At 39.0% G+C, this 17993-nt stretch overlaps 1 protein-coding gene across 3 annotated transcripts in view; it reads right to left on the bottom strand.

Moving 5' to 3' along the window:
- Positions 1-17993, bottom strand: part of LOC126416231 (serine palmitoyltransferase 2) — a 475563-nt gene that overhangs the window by 42063 nt on the left and 415507 nt on the right. For all 3 annotated transcript variants that reach the window (XR_007575420.1, XM_050083838.1, XM_050083837.1), the window contains 4 exons: positions 17513-17676; positions 17274-17435; positions 17045-17171; positions 3686-3821 (listed from right to left, as the gene is read on the bottom strand). Coding sequence is in view for 2 of the 3 variants with exons in the window: in XM_050083838.1 (XP_049939795.1) it covers positions 3686-3821; positions 17045-17171; positions 17274-17435; positions 17513-17676 (589 nt within the window). In the remaining variant the exon portion in view is untranslated. The remainder of the gene's footprint in view (positions 1-3685; positions 3822-17044; positions 17172-17273; positions 17436-17512; positions 17677-17993) is intronic.

Here is a 17993-nt window from a genome sequence, read left to right as displayed (position 1 = left end):
CCCCCCCCCCACCTCCTTCACCCTGGAATTTATGGAAATTAGGTGACTTGTGTGTGCAGATGTGGTGCCAACTCCCTCTAGCGGCCTACCAAGGCATTACTGCTTCCTTGCCACAACACGCCATCGCTGTTCCATGTGCCAAAGGTGGACATACGAGCTATTACGCAGGTGGTCATAATGTATTGGCTCATCAGTGTATGTTTTTATGTCAAGAACTGTGTACTACTTCAGACTTGGTGGCAACCATTAAAATGCATAGACACTAAGAGAGAACTTTTTTCAGATCTGTTACAATGAACCCTCTTTGCAGCAGGAGATTAAACATTTTCTGCGCCCTAATGACGCATTGTGCAGCCTGTCTTTTTAAATAGTTTTTCCAGGCTAAACAAGATTATGCATCACTTCAGGGCAGGCTGTGATTCTAAGCAGCTCACAAAGAAAATTCAAATAGAAAGAATGACCCCATGCAGCCACATAATGGTTAAAGTTCATGAGGAATGGGTGAATCATACAACCACAACATGCTGGGCAATGCATCAAGCACATCCTGTAGCCTCCCTCTTGTGCTTTTTACCTTGTACTGTACAGTGTGCTGTAACTCAAGAATGAACAGTTATGCTCAAATGAAAGATGACTTTATTTTTCTACTATTTCTGTCTGTGAGATACAACACATGATCCCCTTTTGATTTGAAAATTGAAAGTTGTATGTACAATGGCGACTTAAAAAAATGGACACCTCATTGTTAACACAGTTTCACAGGTCGCCAATGCCCCTCTTGTACTTCATTTTTTGTGTTTATCCACCCACTTTTGTTTTATAAGGGACTTCAAAAGCTTTGGACCACTTTGTAATACAGCGCTTTTGGCCACAGCCTCCACCAGTAAAAGAGAGAGACAAACTATTCATACACACAAGCAAGCCAGCCTCAAGCACACATCATGTTCACATGACTGCTAACTGTTGGCAGTAAAGTGTGCACGGGGTGTGCTTACTTGTACGTATGAGGGCATTTTGAAAAGTAAAGATACAATGGCTTGCAGTCCTTAAATAGACCATTTATTTAGAAAACGTCGGTTACATCTTATTAACTGGATTATTTGTTATTTTTCGACATAATCACCCCCGTTATCCAAACATTTGTTAAGTCAGTGCACAAGCTTTTGTATCCCACAGTCATAGAAGGTTGCCACCTGTTGTCGGAACCACATTCCAACTTCATCTTTGACCTCTTCATCGTCGTGGAATGATTTTCCACCAAGATATGACTTCAGGTAATGGAAGACATGGAAGTCGGTGGGTGCAAGGTCCGGACTGTATAGCGGATGGTCCAATACATCCCATTTGAATTGTTTGAGTAGTGCTTTGGTTACGAGCGCTGTGTAAGGCCGAGCATTGTCATGAAGCAAGCAGACTCCACTTATCAGCATTCCCCTGTGTTTGTTTTGAATTGCCCTTCGAAGACGTTTCAAAGTCTGGCAATATGCAGCAGCATTAATCATCATTCCAGAAGGCATAAATTCCAACAGAAGAATGCCTGTCTGTCCCAAGAAACATAAGCCATGATTTTCTTCGCTGAAATTGACGTTTTGCATTTCTTGGCTTTTGGTGAATTCAAATGGCTGTCGCAAAGTGATCAAGGAACTCATCACCTGCTTCAGCATAGCATGTGAGGAAGCAGAGTGCAAAGCCCATCCTTTTCCTTTTGTGTTCTTCCGTTAACAGCTTTGGAACCCAGCGCGCACACAATTTCCTGTACCCTAACTTGACAGTCACATCATAAAGAGTTGTCATTGACACATCCGGTATGATCTGAAGCAACTCTTTCAATGCGAGACGTCTATTTGCACGAATCGCTTCCTCTGTTCTCCGAAGAAGGGCTTAAGAGATCACAGATGGCCGACCTGTTCTTTGTTCGTCATGAACATCGGTCCTACCTCCCGAGAAATGACACCACCATTTCGTTACATTTTGTCGATCCATAATGTTCCCATAAACAGAAACAATGTCTTTGTGAATATCTGCTGGTCGCTGACCTTTTGCATGAAGAAAACGTATGATGGAGCGCACTTCGCATTTGGCGGGATTCTGAATCGGCGCAGCCATTTTAAACACGATCTACTTCAACCAGAAGCAAGGTTCAACTGCCGAATGCCCGCGAGGAGAAAGCTAACAGTTCAAGGTTAACACCAGTGTTGCCAACTTGCTCACCAAAGCTCTTCTGTTCCTCTGGCGTACAGTGTATCTTTACCTTCCGAAATACCCTCGTATGAATGGTGTGTGTCTCTTATACTGATGAAGGCTGTGGCTGAAAGCTTTATGTAAGGGTCTTTTAATTGTGCCTGTCTGCAACTTAAAATGTGTTCCTTATGGTAAGTAGCAATGTGTCTTGTCCTACATGGTTGCTTGTCATGTTTGTTTTTGTGTTTTGACACCAATAGTGAGCTCTAAAGTGTCTAAGTATCTTCACCATACCTAACCTAACATGAAATCAATTCAAGGCATACCTAACCTAACATGAAATCAATTCAAGGCACCCCAAAGCACACACTACAGACTTCTGAGGCACAATGACAGTACTGGCTGCAGCATCACATGGTACATTGCTGCTTGCCACTGCACCTCACCCCACACCACACCTTCTTACACACACATCTCTATAAGAAAGTCATGATGCAAGAAACACAGTTCTAGAGCTCCAACTGTGAAACCAATTAAGACAACATGTGAATATTTCAACCTTGACTTCAATATACCTGCTTCTTCCTCTGAATTCAACTACTATCCTCAAAAATGATTTAAACATTTATGTAAAGTGTTGTATTCCGGGTTTTTATAAAAAACGTTTATTACTATTTTATTGAAACATTTGATTCAACTACGACAAGATGTGGTCACTGGCACCAAATGTGAATAAAGTCCAATAAAATGAGTTTGTACATACTGCATTTTACAAGAAAAATCATCTGAAAATAATTTTAAATGGAAGGAAGTGAAATATAACAAATACTGAATCTCATTAATGTAGATACAAAAGAGAGACTGGACTACTGTTAAACATTCCTTGAACAATGCCAGCTAGTGACTGTTGACAAGCAAGCACTTCTAAGTGAGATTTCTGCTATGTATGCCAAGAAAATCTTTTGCAAATGCTATTTTTCTTTTTAATTTTGAAGAGGCCTGTGGGTTTACAAATGAAATTATCAATAGTACTGAATGTATCATTTAGTGTTGCCTTCAACAATAACTTTCTCATGTTCACAAAGACAGTCAATATGTCAATGACATTCTGTAGTAGATCTCAGATCTCAACCTCCTTTTTCAGTTTCATCTTCTTTTAGAGGTCAATTGTTCTTAGACTTCTCCTCTATTTACTGACATTTCTGATATTTCACCAAGCAAAGCTCAATGCAGGTATAACACTGATTTGTTGACAGCAGAATATTTTAAATCAAACTGAATGCTAACAACTTTCCGCTATCAAGCTACCTTTAAAGTATTTTTCATATGCTCTTTTCCTTCATATTCTCTTTTTTTGCCATTGTCTCCTCACTCCTAAGACAGGAAGCTTCTAACAAAACACTTCTTTATAATATGACAAGGACTGCTCAATTATTATATCATGAACAACACAAATTTACAATAGTTTTAAGTTATAGGGACAGTGTTGTTTAGCTTTGCTTACCCAATTTTTGAGAACATGTACACCAGTAATGGGACAACGGGTGAATCTTCATTACCATAGATAATAACTCCCATTTGTTTTAATCTACGGCGAAAATATCTTGTGTTATTTGCCAGCTGCTTAACGCGTCTCATTCCTGAAACCAGACAGACAAGCATGTTTTTAAAATATCTTGTAACTGAAGTCTGTGTAGCGAGACATCTTATATAACAAAGATCATACCATTTTTCAATTGCATTTACAGTTCTCCGTCAAATAAGTACCAATTTACTGCAGTAATTAATGCTTAAAATCACTTCTCTTCTGCCCCATGTTCCACAAAAGCAAAGTGTGTAGCGGAATAAAAATTGTAAACACACATGTTTCAATTCACACCTCAGCTCATTGCTATTCCCCTTGTAATAAGGGGAGTAGCAATGGGCTGAGGAATTACTTTGAACTGTTATCGAGGAGGGAGGAGTACTAGGGTAACATGCATATTTCTCTCGATATATGACTAACTCAAGTTAGTAAACACTGACTAGAATAATTAATGGTTCTATGACACTTCGCAAAATTAATAACTTCTCACACACTTTTTGAGGCTTCATGCTTTGACCGAGTAATGATGTTACTGACAGGCAACTTTCATGTGGGAACATTTAAAAAGAAAGAGCAACTCATGCCAATAAGGGCAGAGAGGACATCACTACCTGACATAAGTGGCTAGCTGCTTTACACAAACTACTGGAAGGTATTTCAACCACAAATCCCTTGTGCAAATTGCACAAATGAAAATCAGTGCTGGATGAATAAAAAACTAACAGATATTTGTCACTGCTATTATTATTAGTCATATATTAATAAACTTCTACGAGTACACAACTTTGATACTGATGGGCAGAAAAAGGACAAATTTGGGCCAAAGATGTATTACGCACATGTACAAACGTTTGATTACAATGATTAAGTTGTCCTTTCCGTTCCCAACTTACAGGAAGGCAAGGTAGTTCACTAAACGTCTGGAAAAAAAAGTGGGTTGTAATGTGTTTTACAATGTTTACTCAAGGTCACCATCCTTGGCATCGGCGATTTCTACAGATTCAGCATTTTGGGCTGTTTCAACTCAGAATTTCTTGTGGCATCTTGTTAAGGGAAGCCCAAAATTTTTCTTTTCTGTTGGGTTATATAGTATTGTAACTTTATTCATCCTATTATTAGAAATGCATTTGACATGGTCTTTTCAGTTCAGTTATATTGTTCAGTTACAGTTGTAATGGGTTCATCAGTTAGTTCTTGTCTTATATCAGTGTTTCATATATGGCTCGGTAATGAATATCCTGCTACGACGTGGAGTAACTTTGTCATTGATAAGTTTGATTCATTGTAATTGATCAGATGTTCGTGTCCAGCATTTGCAACCACACAGCAGCAATTATGTTGTCAAGTTTATTTAAGGTTTCTTTCCATAAATTATGTTTTATGGAACACATTTTGACATACAAAACAGCCAGCAGCAGGCTGCCACAGAGTCTAAGTTGTGTCAATCACAACACAAGATAAATAACATGACCTCTCTGATAGATTTGTTCAGCAATCTGCACAATCTGGCAACACTGTAGGCTACTGCAGTTCCAACAGGAAGCCATTTCTTTTGTTCAAGGTGTTAAGCTACATCTACATCCAAAGACTAGCAGTAACAACACATCATCTAAATGTAACATCTTGTGGTCGAAACCGCTCACTGTGTATTCAATTGTTGAGTAATACACTGTGACACAAATTTATCTTTCTTCACAGTGTTAATTCAACAGAAATTGTTGCAGAGTTCTGTCCACATCACCAGCCTCCTACCGTCGACTTGTTAGTGGGCTTTTCCTGTTGCCTTGGAAATCAGATACCACGGTAAATGTGGGTATTCTACAGGGGGAAACATTCAACATTTCGTTTTTCCTGATTCACTGGTCATGTGCATCTGTATCAAATACGGATAAAAAACCTCTTGTGAGAGAACGAACAACATTAAAAGTAGCTTATTGAATAACAGAAGAAGGTCGAGAATTAAAATTCTGGCTATTTGCAGAGAAAAAAGGCAAATACTTTAGTGATACACATCGGTAATCCAACAAGATCTGAACAAACAACTAGCCTTTCCTTAGATCACGTGACAAGCAATGAGTAAATGTAAGTTTCATTTAGCTCTCTGTCATTGCTCTGGTGGTAGATAATGTAGTACAGTTCACAACATGAAATAAAAACCGTTGAAATTTAAGTGCAGAATGACCTCGCCACGGTTGAAAAATTAAATTTACGAGCCCTACGTCATATACGTGTGATGGACTGTTCAGCTTACTTCACCAGTGTGAAAAGAGAATATTACAACAATGTGGCAGGATCGACCATCACCGATTCTTCAGAGCAAGTGAAGAATCACGAGGTGCCAAATATAGTCACTAATATTGCCAAGTCTCAACTCCACTAGCATTATGAAGAACTTCATGGGCAGCTCACAATGTCATCACTGCCTGCTCCAATGAGCCCTCAATGGAGCTTCGCAACCAGATGACAATCTAGTGGGGCAGCTTCAAATCGACTGTAGAGTACACCACTGAAAAATGTAGATGAGTTGCAGACTTATCCTATTCAGCTTGGGATGAAAATTTATTTTAACAAAATTAAAAATGGGTGCAAAAGTATCTTGTTCAAAATGTTAATAAATAGTAAACTATTATGCAATGCTGACCTCAGTAGGCTGCATCTACGTCTGGTCTTGGGTCATACACAACTATAATGTCAGGAGTACCACCAAAATGTAGAGATATCATGGATAATAGAACAATAACTGATAACACAGAGTAATAAATCAGAGAGTGTATTCATAAGGAAAAATTGAATGTATGATTACAGAAGCAAAAACTAAACAGAGGAAATAGGCAAATGTGCAGTTGTGCACTTTCACATGTTTTACACCTTCAGATTTACCACAGGTGATGCATACTGACAAGCTTGTTCATTTTGTCTGTGATTTATCCCATCTTGTTTGATACTGAGATCATGAACAAAATATAGAATGTTGTCACTGACAGTTGCTATGAAGCTGTTCAGAGAGTCTCTTGTTTTATTGGTGATGTAAGCTGGTATTCACGAAGCAGACAACTATGACTACTTCTACCAGGGCACCAGGAGACATATGATATGGGGGGGGGGGGCTAAGATCTGTCACTTACTTGTGACTTAGTAACTAAATTAAAGTAGTACTAAAAGCAGATAAGATACAGACTTCCAGTAAAATTGGAACCGATTTTGAAAGCACCTGTTGCTTTAGAAAGTTTGCACGTAACAACTGTGTCGACAAGGCATTTCTGCAGTAAACACACTCTCATTTCCATATACATAGCTGAGTAGATAGATTAATGATATCAATATAATAGAGGGAAACATTCCACGTGGGAAAAATTATATATAAAAACAAAGATGAGGTGACTTATCGAACGAAAGCGCTGGCAGGTCGATAGACACACAAACAAACACAAACATACACACAAAATTCAAGCTTTCGCAACAAACTGTTGCCTCATCAGGAAAGAGGGAAGGAGAGGGGAAGACGAAAGGAAGTGGGTTTTAAGGGAGAGGGTAAGGAGTCATTCCAATCCCGGGAGCGGAAAGACTTACCTTAGGGGGAAAAAAGGACAGGTATACACTCGCACTCACGCACATATCCATCCACACATATAGACACAAGCAGACATATTTAATATGTCTGCTTGTGTCTATATGTGTGGATGGATATGTGCGTGAGTGCGAGTGTATACCTGTCCTTTTTTCCCCCTAAGGTAAGTCTTTCCGCTCCCGGGATTGGAATGACTCCTTACCCTCTCCCTTAAAACCCACTTCCTTTCATCTTCCCCTCTCCTTCCCTCTTTCCTGATGAGGCAACAGTTTGTTGCGAAAGCTTGAATTTTGTGTGTATGTTTGTGTTTGTTTGTGTGTCTATCAACCTGCCAGCGCTTTCGTTCGGTAAGTCACCTCATCTTTGTTTTTATATATAATTTTTCCTGAGTAGATAGATTGTTATGTGAAAGGTAAGCATAGGGATAGCTAGTGCACGAAACGACCTTTCTGGAATTAAAAAAGTTTACTTTAGTAACACAGTGTGGTATCTTCAGTGGGAATTACTCAGAATATTTCGTCAAGCTGACAAGCAGGATCAATCAGTCCCACACTCGCAAATCACCATTATGACAACCGAGTTGCCAAAACAATGCCTATGACGTATACTATATCACCCATTGTGTCGATGTCATATGTTTATTTGAAAACATAACTTGTGATTTCAGCAGCATGTATGCAGTCCATGACCTTTTTTTATTGTCAAACAGCTTTTTTTACTGTCAAACAGTTTTTTCTAGTTGCAAACCAAGAAACAGAACTTGCCCATGAAAGAGCCGGTGCTCTTAGAACGTCAGTGCTACTCCGTGAAGAAAATTTCCTTGCTGAAGCAGAAATTTAATGAGCGAGTACATGTATTGGTATTAATCCCAATTTGTGTCGTAAGGGAACTGTTTGCAGTAGACAATAGAGTTTGTCAGAAGTTAATTCAGTTCCAACATTGCAAATAGTTAATATTTGGCTCCAAACTGATGTAAAATACTTAAGAATATATTTTCTTAGTAAAAAAGGTACAAAATATTTTTTTTTGAACAGTGACTGGTTTACTATTATGGCTATGAACTACGCCCGTAGAATTTTCGTAATGATGTTAGCTGGATGCTTCAACAGCCAAATCTGCACACATTTCATTATTGTCCCATTTTTTTTATTTATGAAATCTCATTGCAGAATTGCACTTGCACCACTACAGATTCCGTTAGTTCCGCGAGAGCAAGTAAAGCGTATTTCTAGACTACAGGTGACCAAAGAAATTTCGGCACAGTCGGTACTTAACAATGAGATCATTGGAACCCAGTACTGTGAATTCTAGTAAGTTTGGATATTTTTATTAGCTTCAACAAAATCAATGCATTACTCATGACATTAATGCACTTTAACTAACGAACTAAGCTCTAAATAAACTCTAAGCATTATGACAACAAACTTTTAAATAAATAATAAGTTTTTTCCCTTACATTTTACTTTACCCATGAGAGTCTTGAATACGCTAGTGAAAAGAAGAATGTATTTTCGTACCTGGAATTCAACACTATCTGACCCAGACATCCAATGTAGCACACTATCTTGTGTTGGATTGGATATCCAGATTTGGTCATAGCGATGAAAATTCATTCTTCTTGCAACTAGTGTAGTCAAGACTTTACAAGGACATATCCATTATTTTGCAACTCTATTGTCATGACAGTAACTTGTGGATGTGGAACTAATTGTCCGCTGAATTTGCATCACTACTTCTTGTCAACTTCGTGAAATATTCTGAATAATTCACACTAAAGATATCACATTGTCTTAGTAAATTAAACTTTTTAGATTCCAAAAAGATTGCTTCATGTAAAAGTTAGCCCTATTCTCGCATTTCACATTGCACTCTATCTACTCAGCTATGTTTATGGCAATGAAAGAGTGTTTATTGCAGCAACGCCTTGTCCACACAGTTGTTAAGTGCTCACTTTCTAAAACAATAGCTGTTTTCGAAATCACTTCCAATTTTGCTGCGAAAGCTGTATCTTATCACTTCCTTTGACCAATACTTCAATTGAGCTGCTAACTATCACACATACATCGTGAATCTTAAAGTCGCAGTTGTAGTCATAGTTGTCTGCTCCATGAGTATCAACTTACATCAACAGAAAACCGGTGGAAAGTGTCTGAACAAACTCAAAGCAACTATCAGTGACAATAATCTGGACATTTGCCTATCTCTTCTGGTGTGTTTCTGCTTCAATAAACATAAATTCAATTTTTCTCTGATTTATTACTCTGTGGCACTGGTTATTATTCTACTGTCCATAATGTCCCTACATTTTGGTGGTATTCTTGGTATTATAGTTGAGTGTGACACAAGACTGGATGTAGATACAGTCTGCCGCGGTCAATATTGCACATTATCTTACTGTTCGTTGACACTTTGAACAAGATCTTTTTGCACATATTTTTAGTTTTGTTAAAATTAGTTTTCACCCTAAGCTGAAGAGGACAAGTGTGCAACTCATTTGCGTTTTTCAATGGTGTAATCTATTATCAGTTTGAGGCTGCCCTTAGTTCAGCATCTGGTAGCGCAGCGCCAATGAGGGTCGGCAGAAGCAGGCTGTCGATAGCAGTGAGAACCCTGTGGGTTGCCGACTAAGTTCTTCACAATGCTAGTGCAACTGAAACTTGGAAATATTGCTGATGATGTTTGACACCTTGCGATCATTCACTCACTTTCGGGATTGGCAACTTCGATCCAATACCCTACCCTGTAAGCAGGCATAGTGGTCTGCTTTAAGAATACCAAGCAACGACACACAGAAAAGGTCACTGGAAAGATTCACAGGAACCATCAGTGACACAGAATTGGATTCTTTACATCATTTATGGACCAAACAAGAAAGGAACATTACAAAAGTAATGAATAGGCTAGTTAATATCCATTATATACATAGACCACAAGGTGAAAAAAGCTCGAAGGAGCAGAATTTCACACATGCATAGTTTAGTTTCTGTGTTGATGAACAATAACTTTCAGCTTCTTCTCTTCTGAATCCTCAAATGACTTAATTACTGTGTGGCATCAAATAATTAGCTAACTGCATTTCTTCTTGCTTCTGTCCGCCAACATACTTCTGCATTCTGCGGGAGTTATGAAATTCTACTTGTTGTGGCACAAGACTGCACATTGACATAGTTGATTTCAAGACACAAAGTGTTTGATATCTTACTGTTTCATCACCTGTGGGTGAAGGTTGATTTCCAATTAGTTTAATTCCCCTGAAATAAGTTTTCATTCCACACTACCCAAGTAATGTTTTATTCATTTTTATTCTGGGGAATTCGTATTGTGACTGAAAATTATATACCTCACTATTTCAGGTGCTGTATGTTGCATGAGCGGGAACTGATATCACGAGCTTTGCTATCCCTGTGCTGAAATTATATAATGCTGGCATTAACAAGTGGAATCAGTGCAAAGATGAGCCGAACCATCAGGCTTTCATGGCACAAAGAAAAACAAAAGCGAGCATCATCCGCAAAACCAAGAGGAACTGCAACAGGTCTCAAATACTACAGGCAGAAGAAGACTTCAAGAAAAACAATTTAAGAGATCTCTACTAGCGACTCAAGAAACAGACTACTTCATACATAGCCCCAACCCTACAACTCAGAGGGCCAGATGGGAAACTCCAAATGAATAACAGGGACTGCACAAAAACCTTCGCAGAATACTTCCAGAAACTCCTCAATGCAGAACAAATGAAAGAGACTTGCTTTTGCCGAGCGTGCTGTCAGGAACCAGGACTGTATACCACCCAACAGGGAAAAAATAAAGATCATCAAAGGCCTCAAGAACAGGAAGGCCCCAGGTGAAGATGGTATAGTTGTAGAAATGTGGAAGCACTAGAGTATCACCCAGATCATTCAGGGCATTTGGAGAACAGAGGTCTTGCCAGAGGGAAGGACCTCAGCTGTGATCCATCCACTACACAAGAAATAATATAAGACCGACCGTAACAACTACAGAGGCATCTCCTTGTTGCTTATAGCCTACAAGATCTTCTCTAACGCCCTGCAAAATAGTCACCGAACAGCTATACTCCCAACACGGTGAATACCAGGCTGGTTTCCATGCAAGTAGGTCCTGCACAGAACAGATTCAAAACCTCAAGACCAACCTCTTATATAGGAGCCAAGGGCGGGGGGAGGGGGGGGGGGACACCTGGGTTGACATTATGGTAGACTTCCAAAAGGCATATGACTAAATAGATTGACAGACCATCTTCTCTAACCTGTGGGAACTAGGCCTAGATGGGAAGACTACCAGACTGGTCCAAGCTACCCTGAAGAATACCACCTTCAAAGTCAAGTTCAGGGGAGAACTCTCCGAGAGCTTTCCCATCCAGACAGGAGTCAGGAAGGGGGATGGCCCCTCTTGCATCCTCTTCAACTGTGTTCTGGAGAAAATCGTCAGAATGGACTTCCACATTGTCCCCAGAAGCAGGACTGAAGTTGGGTACAAGAAAGATAACCTCAATCTACTCTGACTAGCCTTTGCTGATTATCTCACCCTATTGGCCAACAGCATTAAGGAGGCTACTCACCAACTACAGAGCCTCTACAGTATTGTGGCAAAAACTGGCTTGAGGGCCAACATACAGAAGACTGAGTTCACCACCATTATCGAGCAGGCTTCTTCTACAATCCCACTAGAAAACAATACTATCTGTAAAGTTCCTACAGTCAAGCACTTGGGAGAATGAATCTCAGCATGCGAGAGCAAAACCTTGACCATAGACGCCAGGTGCACCAAGTTCGAGAGGGCCTATCATTTCTGTAAGAACATCTATACCTCCAAGTACCTATCCAAGAACATACACTACAACTTGGAAGTAAAACCCTCTGCACTCTATGCCTCTGAGTGCCTGGGCCCATTCAGGACACTAGAACTTAAAAAAGAGAAGATCCTGAGGAGAATACTAGGATGCATAAGAGAGGAAGACAGTACCTACAGAATCAGGCACAATAACGAGCTCTACGAACATCAGGAAGACATAGTCACATGTATGAGGAAAAGGCGACTGACTTTCTATGGGCACGACCCGCCTGAATCACTTCAGGCTCACCAACAGGATCCTCACAGTGACAAGTAGGGGAAAAGTGGATCACATCTGTTAAATCAGACTTAGAGGAACTGCGGATCCTATTAAAGACAGACAAGAACGGAACTAAATACTGACAGGTCATCCTGCAGGGAGTCTTCTTACTGTTTCCCACAAGCAAGAAGTATACAGGCAACGCCAGACCTAAGTGGACAGATGAGAGGAAGCAGGCTCACAGCCAGAAGATGAATGGATACTGGGCCAAGAAAAAGTAGAGGACCATAGCTGAGAGTTAAGACGAGCCCCATGGTCCCTAGTAGACCAAAAAGGAGAGAGAGAGAGAGAGAGAGAGAGAGAGAGAGAGAGAGAGAGAGAGAGAGAGAAGCACCTGGCATTAACAGCTCTGTTTCATGCTGGACAGCTTCCAAAATGAGGATTTGTAGTTTAAATTTAATTGAGTGCCTTAAATAAAGATAGGCTGAAAGGAATGTTAGAAAGTAACAGGAGATTACACAGCACAAAAGAACAATTGCATTTAACACCACCCATCTGTGAACCTGTATAAGACAAGCATTACAAGCATTTCACTGTACAGCTGCCCATAGCAAGGCAAAGACTTGGCAATATGGTTGCAAGTATTTGGCAACAATGTGGCTGTGCATTTAGTTCCACATGTAGCCCTGAATTATTCTGTTAAATTCACTTAGCATTCCCTTTCCATTTCAATGACTTTTGCTACATAAAATCTCATGTAAGATGAGAGACTGAGATAGAACATTCAATTTGTGGACTACCAGAATGCTGTATTTCACAAAATCAGCAACTGTTCTTCTCTTTAAATTGCATTATGAGGCTCACGACCAATACTGTGATGAGAGAGACCAGCTCCCAGCAGCATCTCATCAGCCCCGTGGTTCCACACGCCTTGTGATGCACAGGCGGCACGAGTTCTCAAATGTAATTGCAGTGCACAGCTGTACCAGCCCTACTTTCCACTTAATTCCACTTAATTTAATGGAGCTGCAAATTTTTAGAAGAAATTCTTTAACACAGTACGATGAAAACATTTACACATTAAATCTTCTCACAAGTTCAATACAGTAAGCTGTGTTAATAGTCACAGATGTCTGCTTTGCTGTGAATACCAAGCTTCTTCAGACGACTCTGAAGAACTTTGACTTGCCATCAATGACATGAATTTAAGTTTTCTTCATCATGTAGGACCCAGATGTCAGGAGAATAGTTACAAAATGAATATAGTTCCTATGAGGTAAATCTGTGCAACAGCAATTAGGCACCATGTAGATGTTTGCTAACACCAAGCTTAGCAACTTCCTTCTTCTCTGAGTAGCTTCAAAAATGGGAACTTTTGTTGGTGTGAATTTCATTGAATACCTTAAATATCACTTTTGACCAGTGTTAAGTTCTCTACGAATCCATATGTGGACCTCAATATGTGCACTGTGCCAGTGTTGCTATACAGCACGCACTGCAAGAGATTCTCACATAGTTTATGACATATATTTACCATACCAAGCCAAAAAACAGCTATAACAACACCACATTTACTCACTACAGCTGGGTGAAAGCATACAAATTCAAAATAAAAATTGTATGAAGAATCACTCCTAAAAAGAAAAGAAAAGACAGATAAAGTATTAACCTTTTCACTGCTACATATGAGCTATTTGGGTTCCATGCTCAGGCTGCATTTGTTACGGATGTACTGTTGCCAAATGCTGAGAGATGGCATTCCGGCTGATGCAAAATACTTATCATCTGAATTTTCAAAAACCATCATGCGAAAAAAATTTATTTTTGCTCCTCTTATAGTCCGAGATCTTCACTCGATAAAGAACTGAATTTCTTTCCATTATTCACCATACTTACTGTGCTGCATCAAATTAAGTAAAACATTGTGCAAAATTTAAAGACTCTGTAGATGTAAAAACACATTGTGTAAACTTTGCGTATGGTTGATTTTAGCTCATACATTGCAGTGAATGAAATGTAGAGAAGATATTGGAATACTATTTAAATATTAGAGCAACAGCATTTTGTTCTCAAGTTATTGGGTTTTATATCCAAAGGACAGTGGTTTGCAACAGACCCATTCACGTCCTTGCACACTGTGAATCGTGGTCATAACAATCGTCGTATCTCAAACAATTCAAGATACTGAAACGAAGTTTTCTGTAAATGATGGCACGCAATGGGGCACAAATGTTGTATGATAAACACTTGAAAGTTTTTTATTCACCAAGATATGGAAGTAACTCTTCTGCAGCAGTGAGACATCAGCGGCTCAGGACACATTCACATGTCCATTGCATTATAGGAAAATCCAAGCCGTGCAAGTACGCACGTCCACAATACTTGGGGAACAGTGTAGCAGGATGTGTACGCCTACAGCAGCAAAAGGGTTAATAACAAAGCTAAATAACATAGTGAGGTACGCCGACTGGATCACAAACTATAAAATCAATTTTGAGCCGTATTCATTTCTCACATATTAGTTTCATACAAAACTCTCCACATAAAAATGGGTTGTTTGCCTCTGTTGCTATTGAGCGTGAAATGCAAATCATAGACATTTTTGTGGAGCATCATTCAACAACAGTGACGCACTTTATACTCTCCGAAGCAACGAGCAGTAGCTGATGCAAGGGAACACAGCCATTCCCAGGAGCCAGCAAGTGGGCCCTGCAGAGCCCTGGCAGAAGCAGTGTTCAAAGGCAGACAGTCTGCCAAGAAATCTGTCACAAAATGTCACTGGTCTAATTGTTATTACCAATGTGTCAGAAAGTAGCTGTGCTACCATTACACTTAGGACTTCAGCACTGAGATGAAAGGCATTATAAAAATTAAGGCAATGAGTGGTTTCAAAAGCAAGACATCATCACATTCAGACGATGCACTATTTATCGCTGGACCACAGGTGTAGACAACTTGAACAGAAGACGAGACGATTTCCTCCAGGAGTTGCAATGGCCTACAATGTTACCTTGTCAAACAGCTTTTCATGATCAACAAAACTGTAATGAGTTGGAAAGCTAAATTCTCTTCTTTTCTCAGTTACTTGTGACAAAGTGAAAAACAATCACAACACGACCCACATTTTCCAAAATTATTTTGTACCTCTAACACAGTGCTTCCCCTATCGGTATTAACACCTTGTTTATAATTTTAGCATCCAGTTTGTAGGAAGAATTTAACACACTTATTCTTCAGTAGCGTGCGCATTGTGTTTTATAACCTCCTTCATAAGTAGGGCATACGAAAAGCTTCATTCTATTCATCTGGCACATCTGCTTGACCAACAAACACTCAAAACAATTGAAATTCTATGGTTTACCTGATAGGCAAATAGTTAATCAGCTCTATATTTATATTATCAGTGCCGTGTGACTTTTTGTTTCTTGATCACTTTCACAGTTTTCCCACTGTTATAAATCTATATAGTCATTGGTTTTAGTGTTTACTTCTGGTTCTTCTTCATTATCAGTTCATGCACATTTAAAGTACTTTACCATTTTTGAGAAATTATATTTAGTTGTAAAGTATCTCACTCTTGTTTATTCAAGTGCTTCATAATTTTGTATGCTTTGTTTTGTCTTCCATTCTACTTCACCAACATGTCAACCCCAATTTTCCCATTTAATTTTTGATATTTCTTTCTTTACTAAAAAATGTTCAGAAGGTAACCATTTGTACAAATTAATTTGTGACACGAATGTAAAATGACTTCATTCCACGGCATTATGAGTTGTCATGCAAAATGATCCACTGAACTAACTAACTAACTAAGCACGTGGGAAAAATTATATATAAAATCAAAGATGAGGTGACTTACCGAACGAAAGCGCTGGCAGGTCAATAGACACACAAACAAACACAAACATACACACAAAATTCAAGCTTTCGCAACAAACTGTTGCCTCATCAGGAAAGAGGGAAGGAGAGGGGAAGATGAAAGGAAGTGGGTTTTAAGGGAGAGGGTAAGGAGTCATTCCAATCCCGGGAGCGGAAAGACTTACCTTAGGGGGAAAAAAGGACAGGTATACACTCGCACTCACGCACATATCCATCCACACATACAGACACAAGCAGACATATTTGTGTCTGTATGTGTGGATGGATATGTGCGTGTGTGCGAGTGTATACCTGTCCTTTTTTCCCCCTAAGGTAAGTCTTTCCGCTCCCGGGATTGGAATGACTCCTTACCCTCTCCCTTAAAACCCACTTCCTTTCGTCTTCCCCTCTCCTTCCCTCTTTCCTGATGAGGCAACAGTTTGTTGCGAAAGCTCGAATTTTGTGTGTATGTTTGTGTGTCTATCGACCTGCCAGCGCTTTCGTTCGGTAAGTCACCTCATCTTTGATTTTATATATAATTTTTCCCACGTGGAATGTTTCCTTCTATTATATTGATATAACTAACTAAGCAGATTTACATTTATAACCCTATCTGCAATTCATATTTTTAAGCAATGACTACGTTTCCAGACATGCCTCCTTTACATATTTTTAGTTCGCTAATATAGTATTTCCTTTTTAGAATATTTCTTTTATACAAGGACTTCCACAAAATTTGATTTCTGATGCACATATAGTAGAGTGTATTAAATTCTCTCACCTTCACTGCTGCCATCTTCTCCCATTATTATTTTCATTGAGGTGAGTATCTGCTGAATAACAGGTGGTGACATTGATGCTGCATAACATGCAGCATGACTGTGCACACGAAGATAACTGATAAGTTTCTGCCAATGAAAATATAGAAATTGTATTACAAAACAGCACTTTCGATTTATGGATTGATGCTTCCTTTCATCATTTTTTACTAATAAAACAGATAATCTCACCTTTGATCCCGCTATATACCCTCCAGCAGAACCAAAACTTTTAGTGAATGTCCCCATGAGAATATCAACATCTTTTGGGTCACAGCCATAGTAATCTAACACCCCTCTTCCTCTTTCTCCCATCGCTCCTATACTGTGTGCTTCATCCAAGTATAAGTAAGCCTAAAAATTGACAATAACATGAACATTTTTGTGAAAAATGTAAAAAGAAAAATATTTCAAAATTCATAATTTTATACCTTGTACTTCTTTTTCAATCTTATGATTTCTGGCAGGTGTACTACTGATCCCTCCATGCTAAAAACTCCTTCCACGACTATCAATATTTTTTTCCATGGTCTGTATGTTCTAGGCTGTCCATAAACAACGGCATCTTCCAGCAACTTTTCCAAATGTTTCACATCTGGGAAAAAAATTAAAATAGTTTGTTTAGAAATAATGAATCAAAGCAAGTCTCAAAGTCAAACTTTTCAGCTCATTTTGATGGATTTGAAGATAATGAGTCACTGAAATATACCAATTTAATCAAAAATTGTATATGGTAGATACATTAAAATAGTTTCCCCACATGACAAGGACTGTACCATGAATTAATGCAAAAGTGAACTGCTACTTTCTATTTTGGCCAATATTCTGACAAAGACATAGACTTTTGTGGCTTAAGACTTTTCTTACAGTTTTTTGATTAAATATGATTGCAACTGCTCTGCATGAACTGAC

This window comes from Schistocerca serialis, chromosome 8 (assembly GCF_023864345.2).
Source record: "Schistocerca serialis cubense isolate TAMUIC-IGC-003099 chromosome 8, iqSchSeri2.2, whole genome shotgun sequence".
In the NCBI taxonomy this organism is placed as follows: domain Eukaryota; kingdom Metazoa; phylum Arthropoda; class Insecta; order Orthoptera; family Acrididae; genus Schistocerca; species Schistocerca serialis.
This window is presented reverse-complemented; position numbering and strand designations above follow the sequence as displayed.